The 16,591-nt window shown below is 33.8% G+C and overlaps 3 protein-coding genes across 3 annotated transcripts; 1 reads left to right on the forward strand and 2 right to left on the reverse strand.

Annotated features, from left to right (window-relative positions):
• Window positions 1–333: 333 nt before the first annotated feature.
• LOC132171742 (uncharacterized) lies at window positions 334–3,634 on the reverse strand. The gene is made up of 3 exons (XM_059583133.1): window positions 3,511–3,634; window positions 1,611–1,671; window positions 334–571 (listed from the first exon to the last, which is right to left on the reverse strand). Exons 1-3 carry the CDS (start codon window positions 3,571–3,573, stop codon window positions 345–347), a joined length of 351 nt encoding a protein of 116 aa, XP_059439116.1. The 5' UTR covers window positions 3,574–3,634; the 3' UTR covers window positions 334–344.
• Window positions 3,635–5,076: 1,442 nt separating this feature from the next.
• Window positions 5,077–9,589, reverse strand: LOC132171741 (cyclin-H1-1). The gene is made up of 14 exons (XM_059583132.1): window positions 9,299–9,589; window positions 8,856–8,906; window positions 8,646–8,724; window positions 8,399–8,517; window positions 8,234–8,307; window positions 7,864–7,984; window positions 7,649–7,717; window positions 7,374–7,415; window positions 6,922–6,999; window positions 6,229–6,287; window positions 5,901–5,985; window positions 5,620–5,708; window positions 5,449–5,520; window positions 5,077–5,321 (listed from the first exon to the last, which is right to left on the reverse strand). Exons 1-14 carry the CDS (start codon window positions 9,356–9,358, stop codon window positions 5,318–5,320), a joined length of 1,002 nt encoding a protein of 333 aa, XP_059439115.1. The 5' UTR covers window positions 9,359–9,589; the 3' UTR covers window positions 5,077–5,317.
• A 2,246-nt stretch (window positions 9,590–11,835) lies between these two features.
• On the forward strand, window positions 11,836–16,085 carry LOC132172999 (cullin-1-like). The gene is made up of 9 exons (XM_059584564.1): window positions 11,836–11,883; window positions 12,159–12,343; window positions 13,015–13,114; window positions 13,709–13,894; window positions 14,022–14,069; window positions 14,155–14,355; window positions 14,443–14,520; window positions 15,231–15,311; window positions 15,761–16,085. Exons 2-9 carry the CDS (start codon window positions 12,213–12,215, stop codon window positions 15,839–15,841), a joined length of 906 nt encoding a protein of 301 aa, XP_059440547.1. The 5' UTR covers window positions 11,836–11,883; window positions 12,159–12,212; the 3' UTR covers window positions 15,842–16,085.
• The last annotated feature ends 506 nt before the right edge of the window (window positions 16,086–16,591 follow it).

Raw genomic sequence — 16,591 nt, forward strand, 5'->3', positions numbered from 1 at the left:
TGTCAATATTTTTCACATATTTTTCTTATCTCATTTTACAAATTAACCATTAGATATATTACTGACCCCACATAAGTCAGTAATAGACACCACAAATTTAATTGTTGATCTATTGAATTTATAAGAAAATATGGACAAATTATTGACACATTGAAATGGAGAGAATCCTATTTGGGACTGTTTGTAAATATTTGCCAATGATATTGGATGTTTTATAAAGAAGATATTTCTACTTCTGCTCGGACCACAATCTTCTCATGAGCAAAACAATTTGGCATGCATAATAGCCCCATGTTCCACCCATTCAACATTCATCTAGTAAGGTAAGGAAAATAAGCCAAAAATCAAGTAATTTGATTGACAAAAGCTTCAACAAATCCCCAACCATCATCAAGATCAGGTCCCACCCAATAACCAGCAATTACCATATTGGTACAAGAACCTACATTCCAAGGGCAAGAATCAATTTCAGAACGACATCTTGTGGGTGTCAAAAAGTGATGTTGATAGATCCGGTTCACAGAAAATATGCCTTTATCATTAACATTGCAGGTGGCAAGAGGCGTTGGTGCTGCAAAGGTAATTCACACCATCAGCTTAAAAAGACAAGCACAAATGAGGATGTTCAAATGTTCTATGTAAATGAAATCCTACACCTTGTGCCTTATAGCATCTACAATCAATTGCCATTTTTGCAACTTGATATCAGTCCTCCTACCAATAATAAACCATCATTTTTAGTATTTTAGACAATCAAACATTTTACCCTTCTCTGTTATTCATTGTGATTGCAAGTTTCCTTTTTGGCTCCACAGAAATTCGTTCAATGAAGATAAGCACTTGTTTTAAGGAACTTCCAACTTTCTCAACAAGTGGGCAAACTTGGGCCAGAGTTTCTAGGCCTAATGTAGGGCTTGAACTGAAAACGTCCCCACGCAAGTTATGGTTTAGAAGCTTAAGGTTTTAGACAGTTTAATATGACCTAAGCTGGATCTTATTATGCTTAATAGATGCACATCAAAATTATCTTCACAAGATTCCCACCTTTTTCCATTTTCCATGATAGCGAGATCTTGAATCAACTTATTGGTCTTATGGTATGTTCATGTCTTCATAATGGACACTTTTATCAAGGCACCAAAAAAAATATAGATGCAGATTTATAGGAAAACAAATTATGCTTTCAACTCTGGCTTTAAGCAGCCAATTTGAATTAATTCCTAACAAGAAGATGATTACAGTTAAAAGACAAGTTATACAGCAATCTAATACTTAAGCACATTCTGAAAGTTATAATACTTCCACACTGGCAGAATTCAGTAAGTAAAAGCATGAAGATGAAACCTTTATGCCTCTACAAAATGCCTGGATTCAAGCTTTTATGATTTAAAGTGGTAAACGATGAGCTAATTCACTCATAGGGTAACAGAATTTTAAACTAGAAACCAATGATAATCCTCTTTTTCTTTCAAATGCATGCAGTTTCAAAGAACAAAGGTGAGTGCCGGACTACAGTTCAGCCAGGATAAAAATCAAAAGCAAGTAATGATCATGCGTTAAATTATGCAAACAGGAGGCATAAACAATACATGAGGATAGAGAAAGAAAACCTGTTCTGGCATTTGCTTGGCTTGAGAGTCTATTCAGAGATAATCTTCTTGGATGTACCTCCTGGAGTCAGATCCCGACAATCAGCAAAAAATACCAGACACACATTATGCCATTAGTAAAACATCAAACGAGGCATATGTGTAGGCAACAATATTAAGGAGAAATTTTTGAAAATTGAGGAGATCAGTTAGGAGATAGTTCTTTACTTTAATCGATACAACTTGAACAGCGGCCTAAAGGGAAACCCTATAGTTAGGATAAATCAAACTGGTGATACAAAACACTAAATTTTGGTAATTGACTAATAATCAATCTAGCGATACAGGAAACTGATTTTTGGTAATTGAGCAATCTTTATAAGCCATTATGCCAGCCATCATCAACAATAACTGAAAGAATTAAATAAGGAAAAATAATAATAGATTCAAGCCATTACAGAAATCAATGAGTCATGAATTAGATGCAATGACCTGGTTAGTTACCCAGCACCAGTGGCTTACAAGAAGGTGATCCACGTGTTTGATAGATAAAGGAAAAAAAAAACACTCATTTACTCAATCAGTCACGCATAGTAGCAAACAGCACTCAAATATACAAAGACCAATAACAACTAACTGTTGCACACAACATTTGTTTGACAAAGCATAAATATTTCTAGTTTCCCTACCATTAAGTAGCAATAACACAAAACTCAGGTTTTTGTGTGATCCAGTGCAAAGGTTAGAGAACCAAAAATTTGTGATCCACCACCAACTTAAAAAATAAAAAATAAAAAAGGTGACAATGAAGCTTAATTCTTTTGATGTATCATGCCAGCCTCGTACTATTTGCTGCTAAGGATAAGCAATGACAAATATACTTGTCCAGGACTAAGTGCCCTTCATATTTAAGATTTAAATTGCTTTCTCATTTCCCATGTCTCCATCTTCTATATTTTGTCATAGAGCATGCTTCTAAAAAGGGGGGAGGGGAGGGGGAGGACTTACAGCTCAAATATGTGAGAAAGGAAAAGATACACATGGATATAGAACCTTAATCACGAACCACTTAATTAAGTTAATTATTTGAAGTTTTTTTTTATGATTGTTATTGATTCGAAGTTTTCATGAATTAGAAAGCCTTCCTTTTCCACTTTTACTTTACTTTTCCCTCTTGGTCCTCAGCAGCCAAACATGGCCTAGCTAAAGCAAAACTTGCTAAAGTACTGATTAAACGATACTATCAGCTGAACTTTTGAGATAAAGCAATAATTTCTAACATAATATCAAATCAAAGTCCTGAGTTCAAAGTTTATCTATGTCAATATACCACGTTTCAATTAAATATTTCAGGTGTCGAGCTTCACTTATTAAAGTGGAGTTTTAGCCTATGCATAGTAACAGTCCTGAAGTATTGATTTTACTTTTTCCACTCAATTTAAACTTTAAGTGGCGATTTAAGAAAACTTTTTCATTGTTAAATTCCAAGAACAATTAGAAAGACTTACAGAAACAAAGAACAATTGGAAAGAGACAAAGTAACTATAACTAGAATCAGAAAAGAACCCAGAAATAAATACCATCCCATTGAGAGTTTGTTTGTGTCAGTTTTTTTTTTTTAGGAAAAAAAAAAAAAAAAGAAAGAAGAAGAAGAAGAAGAAGAAGAAGAAGAGGAAGCCAAATAAGTAAATCTCAGTAGCTGTAATTGGATCACTTAGGCAAAGGTCCCCTCTTTTTTCTTTTTTTTTTTTTCTTTTTTTTTTTTTTTGGTGGGTGTATGTGGGTCTCTTCGTGTCCTAGTCTCCTAGACATTAAAAAGTTCTCTGACATTTTCTCAGCAACCAAACAGGGGTTTGGAGAACAACATTTTGATAAAAGCTAAGGGTTTAAAATGAGAGGTTTGCCACTAAAAGAATATTACCTGAAGTAGGATTGGTGGAGTACAGAGAGGCGTGGAAAAGCTTATAGAGAGCAAGCACGCCATTTAAGCTCTTCGCTTCTTCAAGTTCTTCGTTGGTGCTTCCTGGGTTTAAGAAGAAGATTGTAACGGCGTCGTTCTAATCCGTTCTGTACTTCTCCAATATGTTCCAGGCCAAAATTTTTTTTCTTTTTCTTTTTCTTTGTTTTTTTTTTTGATACCAAAAAAAAAAAAAAAACCTCTTCGGTTACTTTTTTTTATTTTTTATTTCTAAATAATCAGATAATCCTCTAAAATCTTTATTCTAATTTTCTAAAAAAAGAAAAGAATCAACAAATTGCAAACTAAAAGTAAAACATTTTGGGAAAAGCAGACGTTAATATTATTTGTGACTTCGTCTTGTTTTAATTTTAAGATCCAATTTTTCAATTTTTTTTAATTTCAATATTTGAATTTTGATCCTGCTTTTCATTCAAGCCCCCCATTTATATTTTCATGATTTCATCAATTTTTAAATGGACTTTTTTCAGGTTATATCCTCCCAATTTCTCTCTCCCCTCAACCAACCGCCACAGTTACAAAGATTTTAGAACATTTTCATTTGACTAATCAAAATAACCTAAATATTATTTTGGCTAGTCAAAATACTAAAATAGAACCAAAATAAGCTACATCCGGCTCGTTAAATTGGAAAAACATTTGGTGAGTTGTTACAGTGCTCACCAAATTTGGTGATTATTGTTCACTCATCAAATGTGAATATATATATATATATATATATATATATACTAAACGAATGCTCTTACTTCTTAGGATAGAGGGAGTAGAACGAGAAGAGAAACTTCCGCTTTATAACGTGTGATTTCAACCAATTCAACTACTCCTTTGAAGTCTTCTTTTTTATTGATCGGTAGAAACCTTCTCATATACTATGAGGGTTGAATTTTGTCCTACACTCCTAATATAAAGGTTTATGCGGGCCACTCTCCGTGACTTCCAAACAGGGTTTTTTTGCTTATCTAATTGACGAAATTAACTCATTTTTGATGGGGATGAGTTGACATATGCCCACCATGTAACTTACATTGCTTGAATGGCACGAGTTTTAGGAAAATTAAGGTTGTATCAAAAACTGATTCCCTAATGTTAATAGATTCTACTATGTTGATACCGCATTACCAATCCACCATTTGATTTTCTTTTTCTTTTAACAAAAACTAATTTAAAAATGAATCAACAATGTCATGTCAGTATAGTAGCCCGGGCATCGAGAAGGAAGTACGCTTTCAGAGGCAAAAGGCCATGGGGAGATACTGCCTGTGATCTATGGATCTCTAATCCGGAAACTGTATCCAAGCTCCGTGGCTAGTCCGCTCTTATGGTACCATGCCCTGTTATGAGAAGCTAAGTTCTAACAAGTAAAGTGATCATTGGCATATGGATGCATATATTATGTATAATGATATAATAATTATAGATCTCCCCAGGTGCTCGGTCATATGATATAATGGAGATCAAACTGCGGCAACGGTCTGGTACATGGTCGCAATATAAGTTATATAGAGAGGATTACCCGTGGCAACAGTCTAGAGTCCGGTCATTGTATAACAGTATATATAAAGGTTTACCCATGATATATTTTGATGCTAAACAAAATTTAATTAATTGGTTTCAGAACAAAGCAATGGCCAAAAATGGGAAAAATAGAGTACGGATTACAGAATAGGTATGAAATTTCACTTCAAACGCACCGATTCTTGCTCAAGGATTTCTGAAATGAACCAGCTTCCTGGTGAGATACCAAGGTACATTACCTGAAACCGGAGAAAGTAAAGTCACCATAACTATGAACTTAAAAGGTTTCGCAATGGCAGACTCGAAACAAAACCAATGCAGAGCCAAATCCAAATTAAAAGCTTAATCAAACAGGGCAGAACATACGATTGCATATTTTGTGTTTCATTTGAACTCTTCTTTGACTTGTGCTTTGACTTCTTCTCCCGTTTCTTACTCCTGCCAAGCAGTGAAATTTGGGTATTGGTACAAAAAGAACAAACCAGGGCATTGAGCAAATACTTGTTATTTACATATGAAAAGAGTATTAGAAAGTACTCGTCATGTGAGCCAAGACCCCAACAAGATCTCAGCTTCCGGTTTATGTGCTTCAAATCTTTTTCTGAAGGGAACTTATACCTCCTTACCTGTATATGTAGCCACAAGACAAGAAGAATGGTAAATGAAACTGAATACGGCCACAATTCTCTATCTAATATGAATTGCATCCATCCCTTGCATAGAATCATCCCATGCCTTCCAGTATCGCTATCAACAAAGTATGTTACAGGAATCATCAAACTTATATTCAAGTTGCAATTAGTATGAAAATTCTGTACCCAGGAATCTATTGCACTTAGAGATTCAATGAGCTCTGAAATGGTGTGTGCAGAACTCTGACGAGAGAGAATGCTCCTCAGGTATCTGCAAAGATGCAAGCAAGTTGAAGACTGACTAATTATTGTAGACAAGAAATGCTTCTTTCTTTTTTTTTTCCTTTTTCCTTTTTTATGCCAACAAGAGTTTTAACCCCAGATCCCTCCCATTCCTCCCAAGCTGATTTGTTTATTTAGTGTGCAATCACGGTTTGGTAAACCAATACATACAAAAGATATGTTCCAAAAACATTAGTCATAATCTTGAGGAAACTCCAAAGCAGTTTAAAACCTCTCAAAGTCAAGAACTCCATGCACCTCATTCGAACTACGCAAAGAAGCCAATGCCAACTGCATCATATAAATAGAAAGAAATGTCAGGATTCTAATTAAAGAATAGATTACAAGATCAAAGTACAATATGAGCCTAGTTGACTGAATGACATCCTGGGAATACAATTCACAAATGATATTTCAATATCCTTCATCCAAAGCTAAAGTATGGTCTTTTTCCTTTTTCAATATGGAAAATAACTTTCATCATCCCCTCATTTTACCATTAAGGCCCTCATCCTATTTCCCCAAATCTAAAAGGGTTAAGTTATCATGGGTCCATTTACCGATTCACTAATTCAGCTCTAAAATCATTATACAATAAAAATATCTATGGTTCAGATATTACTAACACAAAAAGACAGAAAATTTTACACAGATTGAGGAAGATATACAACTAAAACCCCAAGTCTCGCACTCTCATTCAAAAAACAAAAAACAAATATATTAAGATTCCAAACAAAAAAGAAGACTTCATGAATGATTAGAACTAAAACAGAACCAGAGAAATATTGTGAACTTTTCAAAGTAATAGATTTCTTTCATTACAGTTGTACAATTTAAAGAATCACGGAAGAATGTCTTGGTGTTTAGATTTAGAGGGAGCAAAAAGATGCTCTCATTCAACATGGAGAAAGATGTCATAGAGTACCTGTCCAGGAGGGAATAGAAGTGGTGCATCAGTAAGCATGATTTTATCAACTTCCATTCTTGCAGTTTCATGTAAAGCCTATGAGACATTAAAACAGCAGACGGATAAATAAATAGGAGGAAAAGACAATTGAACCTCTATGTGAGCATCTCTTAGCAAACAAAAGAAGCATTAACTACAACAATTAGAGTGCTAGAACAATATTTGCTCCACAGGAAATACTGAACGATTAATCAAATTACTTATTAATTACTCTAAAATGGTAATCATGTACTAAGATGCTGTGTATGCTCAACTGTTAGCTATTTCAAATTATCTCATTTCCACAGCAGTTTCATGAAGACTTTTTCAAGTTTCAACTTAAGCATGAATGATATAGGAAGTCAAGTAATCAAGAGTTCAAGGATCAGAGAGATTCAATTAAAAAATTAAATAGGACACAAAAAGTTCACCTTCAGCATATGAAGCTGATCATCTTTTGTTTGGCAGAATTCCTAGGAACCAAAACAATTGTCATCAATTGCAACACAAAATATGCCATATATATATATGTGTGTGTGTGTGTAAGTGTGTGTGTACCATCACAGCAAGACCAAAATGAGAATTAAGGAATTGTGCCAAAAATAACAATTAAAAATTAAAACACACATGGTCACAAATAAATGAGCTTTCTTGTACAAATCGGAAAACAAAAAATCTTCATCAGAAATGGATTAAGCATGCTTACCTCTATATCATTGACAAAACCGTCAATTGATCGATAGGGTGCATAAACAATAAGATCAAATTCTAAACTCTGCAAAAACAACAGAATAAGATAAGGTTTTAAATGTTTGCAAAGTAGAGGTATATGGGGAGAAAAAGAAAAGTAAATAAAAGAGAGAGAGAGAGAGAGAGAGAGAGAGAGAGAGAACAATAATAATATGCACGGCACATCCATGCCTGATAAACTATCATCTCATTATTGAGAATCAATTGATGATCCTGCGAGATCCCCTTACCGAGCTCCTCAGCTGAGACATGATTTTCTTCTATCTTACAAGCCCCATAAATGCAAGTTAACCTGTGCACGAGGAAGTAACTTCATAAAATTATCACAATTGAGTACGATACACCAACAATTTGCTATGCCAAGTAATTCCAATAGTGCCAATTTCCTACTATGTCCAAAGGAATTTTCTAATAATTTCCTCATGAACTTCTATGATGCTTTGATGCAATGCAGATTCAAACTTCTATGGTGGATACTAGATCTTGAGACCATTGGGAAACTTCAAGAAGAGGTGCAAAATAGATCTAACAGCAATCTTACATAATATTTTTTGGATGATGTTCCATGATCGACCATTGAAGATAAAACCTTTTGAAATATATTAGAGCTGTTGCCTGCAAAACATGAACCAATTCCAGAAAGTTGACCAAAAACCCAACATTATCTATATTTTCATATTCATTATGGAAAGAAAGAAACACATACCTGAATTTTATGAGGAAAGTGGAAGTTGTTACAAACTTCTTGAAGTTTATTCTCATAGAAAACCCGCATATATTGCTCTTCTTCAATATTAAGTGGTTTCGGACGAGAATGCTTGTCAGCTAACATGAAAAGAATGAGACCATAAAAAAAACATATAGAAATCTTGCCCAGCAAAAAGCACATCGACCCACACATTCAATTCAATAAGAGAAGCTAGAAAAGTTGTGATTCTCGTAAAAGCATTTACCAGTATCTTTTGCATTAGTTTGAGGTTCAGGATACGACAATGACCCATCAATATCTACTTCCATAAGCGTTGCTCCATACTTCAATACAGATTACTTAATCAGCAGTGATAGATATATTTCTCTTAACATAACAATTATGAAATCTACTAATAGGAGGGGATAAAAAATAAAAAATAAAAAATAAAAAAGAAGGAAATCTTGTGCCATACCTTCTCTAATGCTTGTATTGCTCTTTGATTAGCGGCTTTGTATTTTTCAACCTGTATCATAGACAAAAACTAATAATGAGCTTAGTATTAAATTACATAGAAAAAGAAAAAAACTAAACTAACAAAATTATTCACGTCTATTGCACACATAAAAGCACACGCGGGGTTTTATTTTGCGGCCAAAAGGATTTTCTTGTTTCCGTCAAACCAAACAGAGCTTAAGGAAATCAAGTTCCGCACTTGAACCAAGCCTAGTAGAACTGCTTTACCTTAATCCCACTGAAATTTGATATTTATGAAACAAAAGCAAACTCTACGACTCTTGATATTCTTTAGTCGTTTCTTTTTCTTTCTTTGATTTTCTTTTCCTACATTTTCTCGACAACCAAACGGAAAACGAATGGCGATAATGATAGCATAAATAGAGTAAGAAAGGGACCTACCAGCTCTTGAGGAGTGAAGATCCACTTGGTTCGGTGAGTTGAGGTCTGGAAATCGGCCATGGCGATTCGTAAACCCTAACTCAGTTACTCTAAGAAAATTATTAAGTAGCGCTTGGATTTGTAGGAAACTGATTGAATAATCGGAGAGATTTTTCAGGCCAAGAGCGAAGAAAGAACGGAAGGAAATAGTGTAATGGCAGCTGGGCTTGGGAATTTGGGCATTCAGAGGATTCTTTACTTTTTAACGTGCCCTTCTATTTTTCTTAGGGAAAGGACAAGAATTTCGTCCAAAATGAGAAGAATGTCCACCAAAGTGGTCTCAAAAATTGCCATATATTTTATGAGCACTAGAAAAAATACATATTTTTTTTATTAAAAATATATTAAAAAAAAAAGTGAAAAGTATATGTTATTAATTTCACGTGTTAAAAGGACATATAACACTTTTAAACGTTAAGGACTTATTTGGTTCGCGAAATGTGTATTCCATTAGAAAATATAATAATTATTACCGAAAATAAAAGATAATGTAATTGAATAACTATTCATATTCTTTAGTTTGATAATAACACGCATGTTGTCTCTAATGGGTAGCTCAATCAGCTGTGAACTACGCTTAATGAAGCAAAGATTACTAGTTCGAATTCTCCCTCCTTATTCCCTTGTGTGAACATCTTAAAAAATAAAATAATACAGATGTTCTAATTGGAATTTAATCAAAATTACACACACTCATGCTATTTTTTTTTCAACTCATATTAAAAATTAAAAATAATTAAAAATAAAATAAAGTGGGTTGGTCGGCCACCTACAGAAACAGCCGAGAGTGACTACACCACCCCTAAAGCAAATCTACAACCACCCCAAAATGAAATGGAGTGGTGCGGCCACCCCCAGATTGGGGTGGTCGGTCACCCACTTTGTTTTTCATGTTTCATGTTTTTTTTTTTTAGTTTAAAATAAAATAAAATAAATAATATGAGTATTTTTGAAAAAAATGTATTCAATTCCTTGAGAAATCTTTCAACTAGTTTGAAGAAAAAAAATTTCGTTGAAAAATAAAAATTGTTTCCCTAAGCAATTTTATACACTAGTTTTTTTTAAAAATAACGCGCGCGCGCGCACATATATATATATATATATATATATATATATATGAGTAAACTGTATTTTTCTAACAATTTACAATGGCCCTAAATTTAAATATGAGAAATCAACTCTTTAAATTATGTAATTAGTTTCTGTCATGCTTAAGATAATTGATAAATACTTATCTTATAGTACAAAAAAAAAAAAAAAAAATGTAATGGTTAGGAATCTTGCAAACTATACCTATACCTTAATGGATTGACATTGTTCTTTTGAAAGTAAATGATTGAATGTTTCAATTTAAAGTTTAGGAGACACTATAAACGATTTCATAATGTATGGCTTTGTAGCTTTCTAAGTGAAATAGTATTTGAAAAAAAAAAAAGAAGCAAACAAGAAAGTGCAAATTATATAAAGAGAGGTTGATAGAGGATCTCTCTTACGTCTGGATAAAAAATGAGAAGGATTCTCTTTTCTAATTTTTTTTTTATTGGCTTAGAGAAAAAAAGAAAAAAAAAGAGCCTGATATAATGTAGATCGTAAACTAAAAGCACTAGCAACAATTTTCTTTATGTATATATATATTTTTTAAATTAGCAACAGTTGGGAAGGGAATTCTTCTCAACTTATATTTTTTTATTTTTTTAGTTTGATTTGAAACCACTAATACTCAACTAAACTCAAAATTTTTAAACTTTATTCAATTTTTTTAACCAAACTAATAAAAAAATTTAAAAATCAAAAAAATTTAAAATATATATATATATAGGAGGGGTGGCCATACCACCCCTAAAAGTATGGGGTGGCTAATCCACCCTCTAGGAGTGGATCGGCCACCCCATAAACTTTTTACAAGTGGCGGAAAAATTTGGTGGTGGTCGAGCCACCCCAAACAGCTACTAGGGGTGACTCGGCCACCCCCCATCCATTTCTGGGGTGGCCGAGCCACGCGAAAACTGCTGTCGGGGGTGAATGTGAATCGGCCACCCCCAAACACCTTGGGATGGTTCAAAACCACCCCAAATATATATATATATTTGTTTATTTTTTAATTTGATTTTTTATTATTATATTTTATATTATTTAAACAACCAAAACATAATCTCAACTTCTTTTTTTTTTCTCCTGATATTCACAATTTTTAAATTAAGTTAAACCCTAAATTTTATTGGCTTTACCCTTCTATGAATGGGTTGAATTATTTATCGCATTAATATGTTATTGAAGTCAAGTAGGTGGCGGTCACTAAAAAAAACCTTAATATCTTCGATTAAATAATGACACGTGTCAAAAAAAAAAAAAGTAAACATAATTTTTCAGGAGCGAAAAGCGCACGATCCCGAGGAATAAGAAATTAAAAAAACAAAAATTCTCTAGGATAGGGAACGGTGCCGTTTCATTGACCAACCGTTGGAAGCCAGCACCATAAAACAAAAGAAGGAACGGGCTCCGCTCTTGACACTCCCAACTCTGCTACTTTGCTTCGTGCATTCAAGGTAAAGCCCTAAAACCCCCTCTCTCTCTTTTTTGTTTTTGTTTTTTGTTTACTTTTTTATTTTTAAATTTTCGAAGAATTCCACTTTCATGCATTATTCTTGTCAGCGTCAATATGATTTTTCTTTCCTTGTTTTTGATTTTTCTTAGCAACATTTGAGCAAATTTTCCGTACAAGAAAGTGGGTGTTAAGTGTTATTCTACTGGTGTCTTTTTTGTTGTTATGAATGGTTGAGGTATCGTAATATTGATATTCGGGTTGTTGTGGATGAAATAGGTTGATATTTGTACTGGGTATATTGTGGAATTTGAGATTGTGAGGGGTCAAAAGATGAGGCAGCTTATAATGCTGGATGAGGGTTTGAGGATTCTTGAAGAAGGGATTGTGAAAGCAAATAACATTCTGATTGGACACCCGCCCAAGTCATTGTTCTCCGGTGAAGATTATATGAAGTTCTATAAGTATCCTTTATTGATTTTATTGGTTTCTCTTCCTTCTTTTTTTTCTAAGTAATTTGATATAAGGACGCATTAATTTGCTTGTTGTCAATCTTTTCTTACGCACTTGTGCTTGCTCTGGTTGGTGCGTATATACACGTTATGAATCTTTATAATCGCATTCTGTGAAAATCTTAATGGGTTCTCTTGGTTTTCTTTCTAATTTATTATACTCCCCTGCACACTATTAATTTACTACATCCGTGAAGTTCTATAACTTTTTTTTTTTTTTTTTTTTAATATAAGTAAGAAGTTTTATTACTATAAGGATCCTTTTCTTAAATTGTGATGTGCTCTCTTGGTTTCTTGGCTGTTTTTATGTACATTAATACCCGTGTGTGTGTGTGTGTCCAAGTGTTCATTTGTAATTAAAATTGTCATTAAGTGTGTAACAGTTAACGTAAAGAACTACCATAATTTGTTAGGATGACATGTAGATTTTTGAGAATACTTGCCAAAAAATAAAACGCATGTTGATTTTTAGAAAGAAAACAGAAGTTTTCTGTTTAGCTCTTGATAGGGATGTTCCATGAATTAAAATGTTTTGAAAGCTCTATTGCAATTTGTCACTGAATACTTCTCCTGTATTAGCAGTGATTTGAAAATGTATTGGATATCCTTCACTTGGTTGATAGCTGTGTTTATACCATGTGTTCTCAGAGACCACCTTATGAATATTCAGAGGAGCTTTATGAAAGATACAAAACTGCTTTGGAAGCGAGCATTGTTTCAATTGTGAGATTCTTTCAATACCAACCCCCCCACCCCACACACACACACACACACACACACACGCTCACGCTCATATCCAACACAACACCCAAAAAATTAAAAGATGAAAAAAATATTTGAATTATGTTAGCACTACAAACAACATGTTCACAATCAAAACATATTTATGGTTATCGAAGTTTTATGGAATATAAATATGCACTTTGTCTTTTAGGTTGTCTTGGATGAATCCATTTTGTAAATTAAACTTGATAGCACTATTGTCTGGGTAGTGAAGCATTGTTTTGGCTCCCTGTTTTTGTGGAGGAAGTGGTAGCTTGGTGAAAAGTAAGGACTAGGCGATGCCTTGGAAATCCAAGTTATTGCTGGCCTGAGCTCTTGCAACGGACCCTTTGGCGAACAGGCGACTATTTCTGCCTTAAGTTTAGGCTGAGGTGGCTGTGTATAGACCAGCCTCCCAATTTACTCCCTGAGGTTATATCGACTAGGCAATCCCTTGATACCTTGGGTACAATGCTGTTGTACGGCATATAGCATCAACAATTTTGATTGTTCTCTTATTCTTTGTTAATCTCCCTCTTTAACTTGTACTCTTAGGTGCTGCCATCACTATATGACAAATATGATGCCTATTTGCTCGTGAGCCTTCTGCAAATGTGGTCAAATTACAAGGTGATGACAAAGTGTTTGTTGGGATTTTTCCAGTACCTTGATTATCACTTCGTTAGTAGAAGACACGTTCCATCACTCAATGATCTTGCCATTCTTTGCTTTCACAATCTGGTAAGTGTGCTCTCTTTTATGCAAGAAGTACTTGCTGCTGTAGTGTAGTTTTCATGTATCTTTTTTCTTTTCACCTTGCCTTTTCAGGTTAAGGCTAAGCTAAGTTTTACTTTCATTCTGAATTCAGGTCTGCAGTAAGTTGTATGATAAGTTTAGAGATGCTGCAATTTCCCTGGTATGTTGACATGCTATATTAATCTTATGAACTGGTCTCTCTTTCTCCAATGTGGGCTTAATACTGTTGTAACTCGTGTGTCCAGATCAATCAGGAGCGGAATGGGAAACAGTTTCAACAGGATTTGATAAAGAATGTCTTGGATTTCTTTGTGGAAATTGGAGAGGGAAAGATAGATTACTATGAAACTTTTGAGCAGTTCATGCTTGCAGATGCAGCCAGTTATTACTCTCAATTAGCTTCAGAGATGCTTTGGTACAAATCATCTACAGATTACATTCAAAAGGTTGTTTTTTTTTTCCTTAAGGGTAACAGCTAGAAAAATTCGTCTATTCAATACAAACTATGGGCTTACTTTTTGTCAATGATTCAGGTTGCGTGGTTTTTGATTCAAGAGAGAGAAAGAGCTGGTCGGTACTTACGGCAGGCCTCCCTAGAGAAGTTACTTGAGGTATTTCTATTTGTTTTATTAATGGTTTACCATCATTAGGTTGTCAGTAATCATTGGGCTTCCTGATATTGACTTAAAGTGAGGATACATGATGGTGAAGAACTCAATAAAATGTTAAAACAACTCTATGCATAGATCCTTAATTTGTTATGAAAGTTGGTCAATTTTCAATCACATAAGGTGAAAAGTGTTCTAACCCGGTTGATGGTAAATAACTCAATCAAGTAAATAAAAAGTTAAAACAACTCTATGCATATATCCTTAATTTGTTATGAAAGTTGGTCAATTTTCAATCGCATAAGGTGAATACTATTATAACTAGGTTAAGTTTTATTGTGCTTTCATAAATGGCCTTCATAGTTATAACTTGAACTAACTGTTGTAGTCCCACAAAAAGATTAAAAAACAAACACATTGGATGAAATATTTCCTCCTAGAAGCATCTATTGGCTTTACGGCTTTGGATTTATTCATATCACAAGCAAATTTATACTTATCTTCCTAGCCAAAGTCCGTGTACTGGTTTTGCTAATTCCATGTTTTGAGCTTTTCAGCTTTGTGCCTAGGTAAGAGGAAAGGATAAATCTATATAAACTAATACTGAGATCTGAAATCTGAAATCTGGTTCTTGTTACATAAAAATCGTCTTTCTCCAGAATAAATTGTCGCATTGAATCATGGATGTTCTGCTTTTCTGGTATCTCTTCCAGATTGTGAAATGTAAATTGATGGGTGACACTGCACAGATAGAAAAGCAAAAGGCTGAGAGCCATGACACTGAAACTTATCAGGTACACTTCGTTTCTATGTTTGCTGCCTACAGAAAATTCAAATTTGAGATTGGCATCCAACAAAGCAGTTTCTCACTATGTGATAGTTTTGTCATAGTTTCTCTGTGTCATAAAGGTTCAGTTTGTTAATACCTCTTTTTTTCCTGGCACATGTATAACCACTTTAATGTTTGTTGATTTGTCCTTTTCCATTCTTTTTTCTTTTCATTTCTTCCTTGTTTCCCCTTTTTAACAGATATCTGTATGCATCCAGTCATTTATCAAATACAAATAAGAACTAGATTTTTTTTTTTTTTTTTTTTTATGTCGATTTTTGACGGTTCCATCATTTGATGCATGTCTTAGTGTTGTATTTATTTCTAGAGAGGAAGTTTACTTGGCTGTCTGTCTTTTATTTTATACATTTGTCCCCTTGGATGCTTGTGCTGATTTATGGATACTTACTGTAGGATCTACTGTCAAAATATGCTGGCATGAGCATTGGAGAGGGAAGTTCTGGGCAAACCTATCGATTTTCTTTTAGTAATTAATTATTATAGGTTGATGAAACAGTTAACACAAAATCCACTGATTTTTGTAAGCAAATATATGAGGAATAGTTTGCAATGGAATTGATAGGTTTTAAGATGCCATGCTCAAATCAAAAAGTCCATGTGTGTGTTACTGTGTATATATCAATACATATGTGCCTTCTACAATTGAGCATTTTTGTTGGGATTCAGTAATTTTTGGTTCATTAATTTACTGGTAAAAACTGCCTACAGTTTCTCCTTGCGTATGGTATTCATTTTAAATTAAATTCAGTGCTTAGTTTCTCTTTAAATTTTGCCCCGGCGGATGCAGTGGTGGAAGGGTTTTGTTAGTGGCTGCAAATGCAATTGTGCTACCACAGCTTTGTTCTTGGTATAAAATTTGTTAGAATATTAAATGAAATTATTAAATTTACGATTTTTTTTTTAAAAAAAAAAATTTCTTAAATTTTTATTTTTTATCGAAGAGCAAAAGTGCCTGAATTCGAATCTCATTTTTATTATTTACTTTTATTTTAATTAAATATTTTGCCTTAACGAGGAAACCTAACAAAGCATGAGAGGAAAAATGCCAATATATGACTATGAGTGAGCCATTCTCTTGTTTCTTAACTAAAGAAAGCATGGTCATCTATGCTAGTATGCCCCCATCATACTCTCTGGATCTTCTCTGCTCAATTGTGTACCCACCTATTTATTCAATTATCAATAATATGCAATGTAAATCTTTCATCTCAAAAAAAATTAATG

This window comes from Corylus avellana, chromosome ca2, assembly GCF_901000735.1.
Source record: "Corylus avellana chromosome ca2, CavTom2PMs-1.0".
Lineage (NCBI taxonomy): Eukaryota > Viridiplantae > Streptophyta > Magnoliopsida > Fagales > Betulaceae > Corylus > Corylus avellana.

Excerpts from the sequence above, each read along its gene's own strand:
- LOC132171742 (XM_059583133.1), bottom strand. The coding sequence starts at position 3,573 with ATGGCGTGCTTGCTCTCTATAAGCTTTTCCACGCCTCTCTGTACTCCA. Across the intron at positions 1,672-3,510 it reads CTCCACCAATCCTACTTCAG|GAGGTACATCCAAGAAGATT; the intron begins GTAATATTCTTT and ends ATCTGACTCCAG. Across the intron at positions 572-1,610 it reads CCAAGCAAATGCCAGAACAG|CACCAACGCCTCTTGCCACC; the intron begins GTTTTCTTTCTC and ends TTACCTTTGCAG.
- LOC132171741 (XM_059583132.1), bottom strand. The coding sequence starts at position 9,358 with ATGGCCGATTTCCAGACCTCAACTCACCGAACCAAGTGGATCTTCACT. Across the intron at positions 8,725-8,855 it reads CAATACAAGCATTAGAGAAG|TATGGAGCAACGCTTATGGA; the intron begins GTATGGCACAAG and ends TCTGTATTGAAG. Across the intron at positions 8,308-8,398 it reads ACTTTCCTCATAAAATTCAG|GCAACAGCTCTAATATATTT; the intron begins GTATGTGTTTCT and ends CATGTTTTGCAG.
- LOC132172999 (XM_059584564.1), top strand. The coding sequence starts at position 12,213 with ATGAGGCAGCTTATAATGCTGGATGAGGGTTTGAGGATTCTTGAAGAA. Across the intron at positions 13,895-14,021 it reads TTCTTTGCTTTCACAATCTG|GTCTGCAGTAAGTTGTATGA; the intron begins GTAAGTGTGCTC and ends TTCTGAATTCAG. Across the intron at positions 14,521-15,230 it reads CCCTAGAGAAGTTACTTGAG|ATTGTGAAATGTAAATTGAT; the intron begins GTATTTCTATTT and ends TATCTCTTCCAG.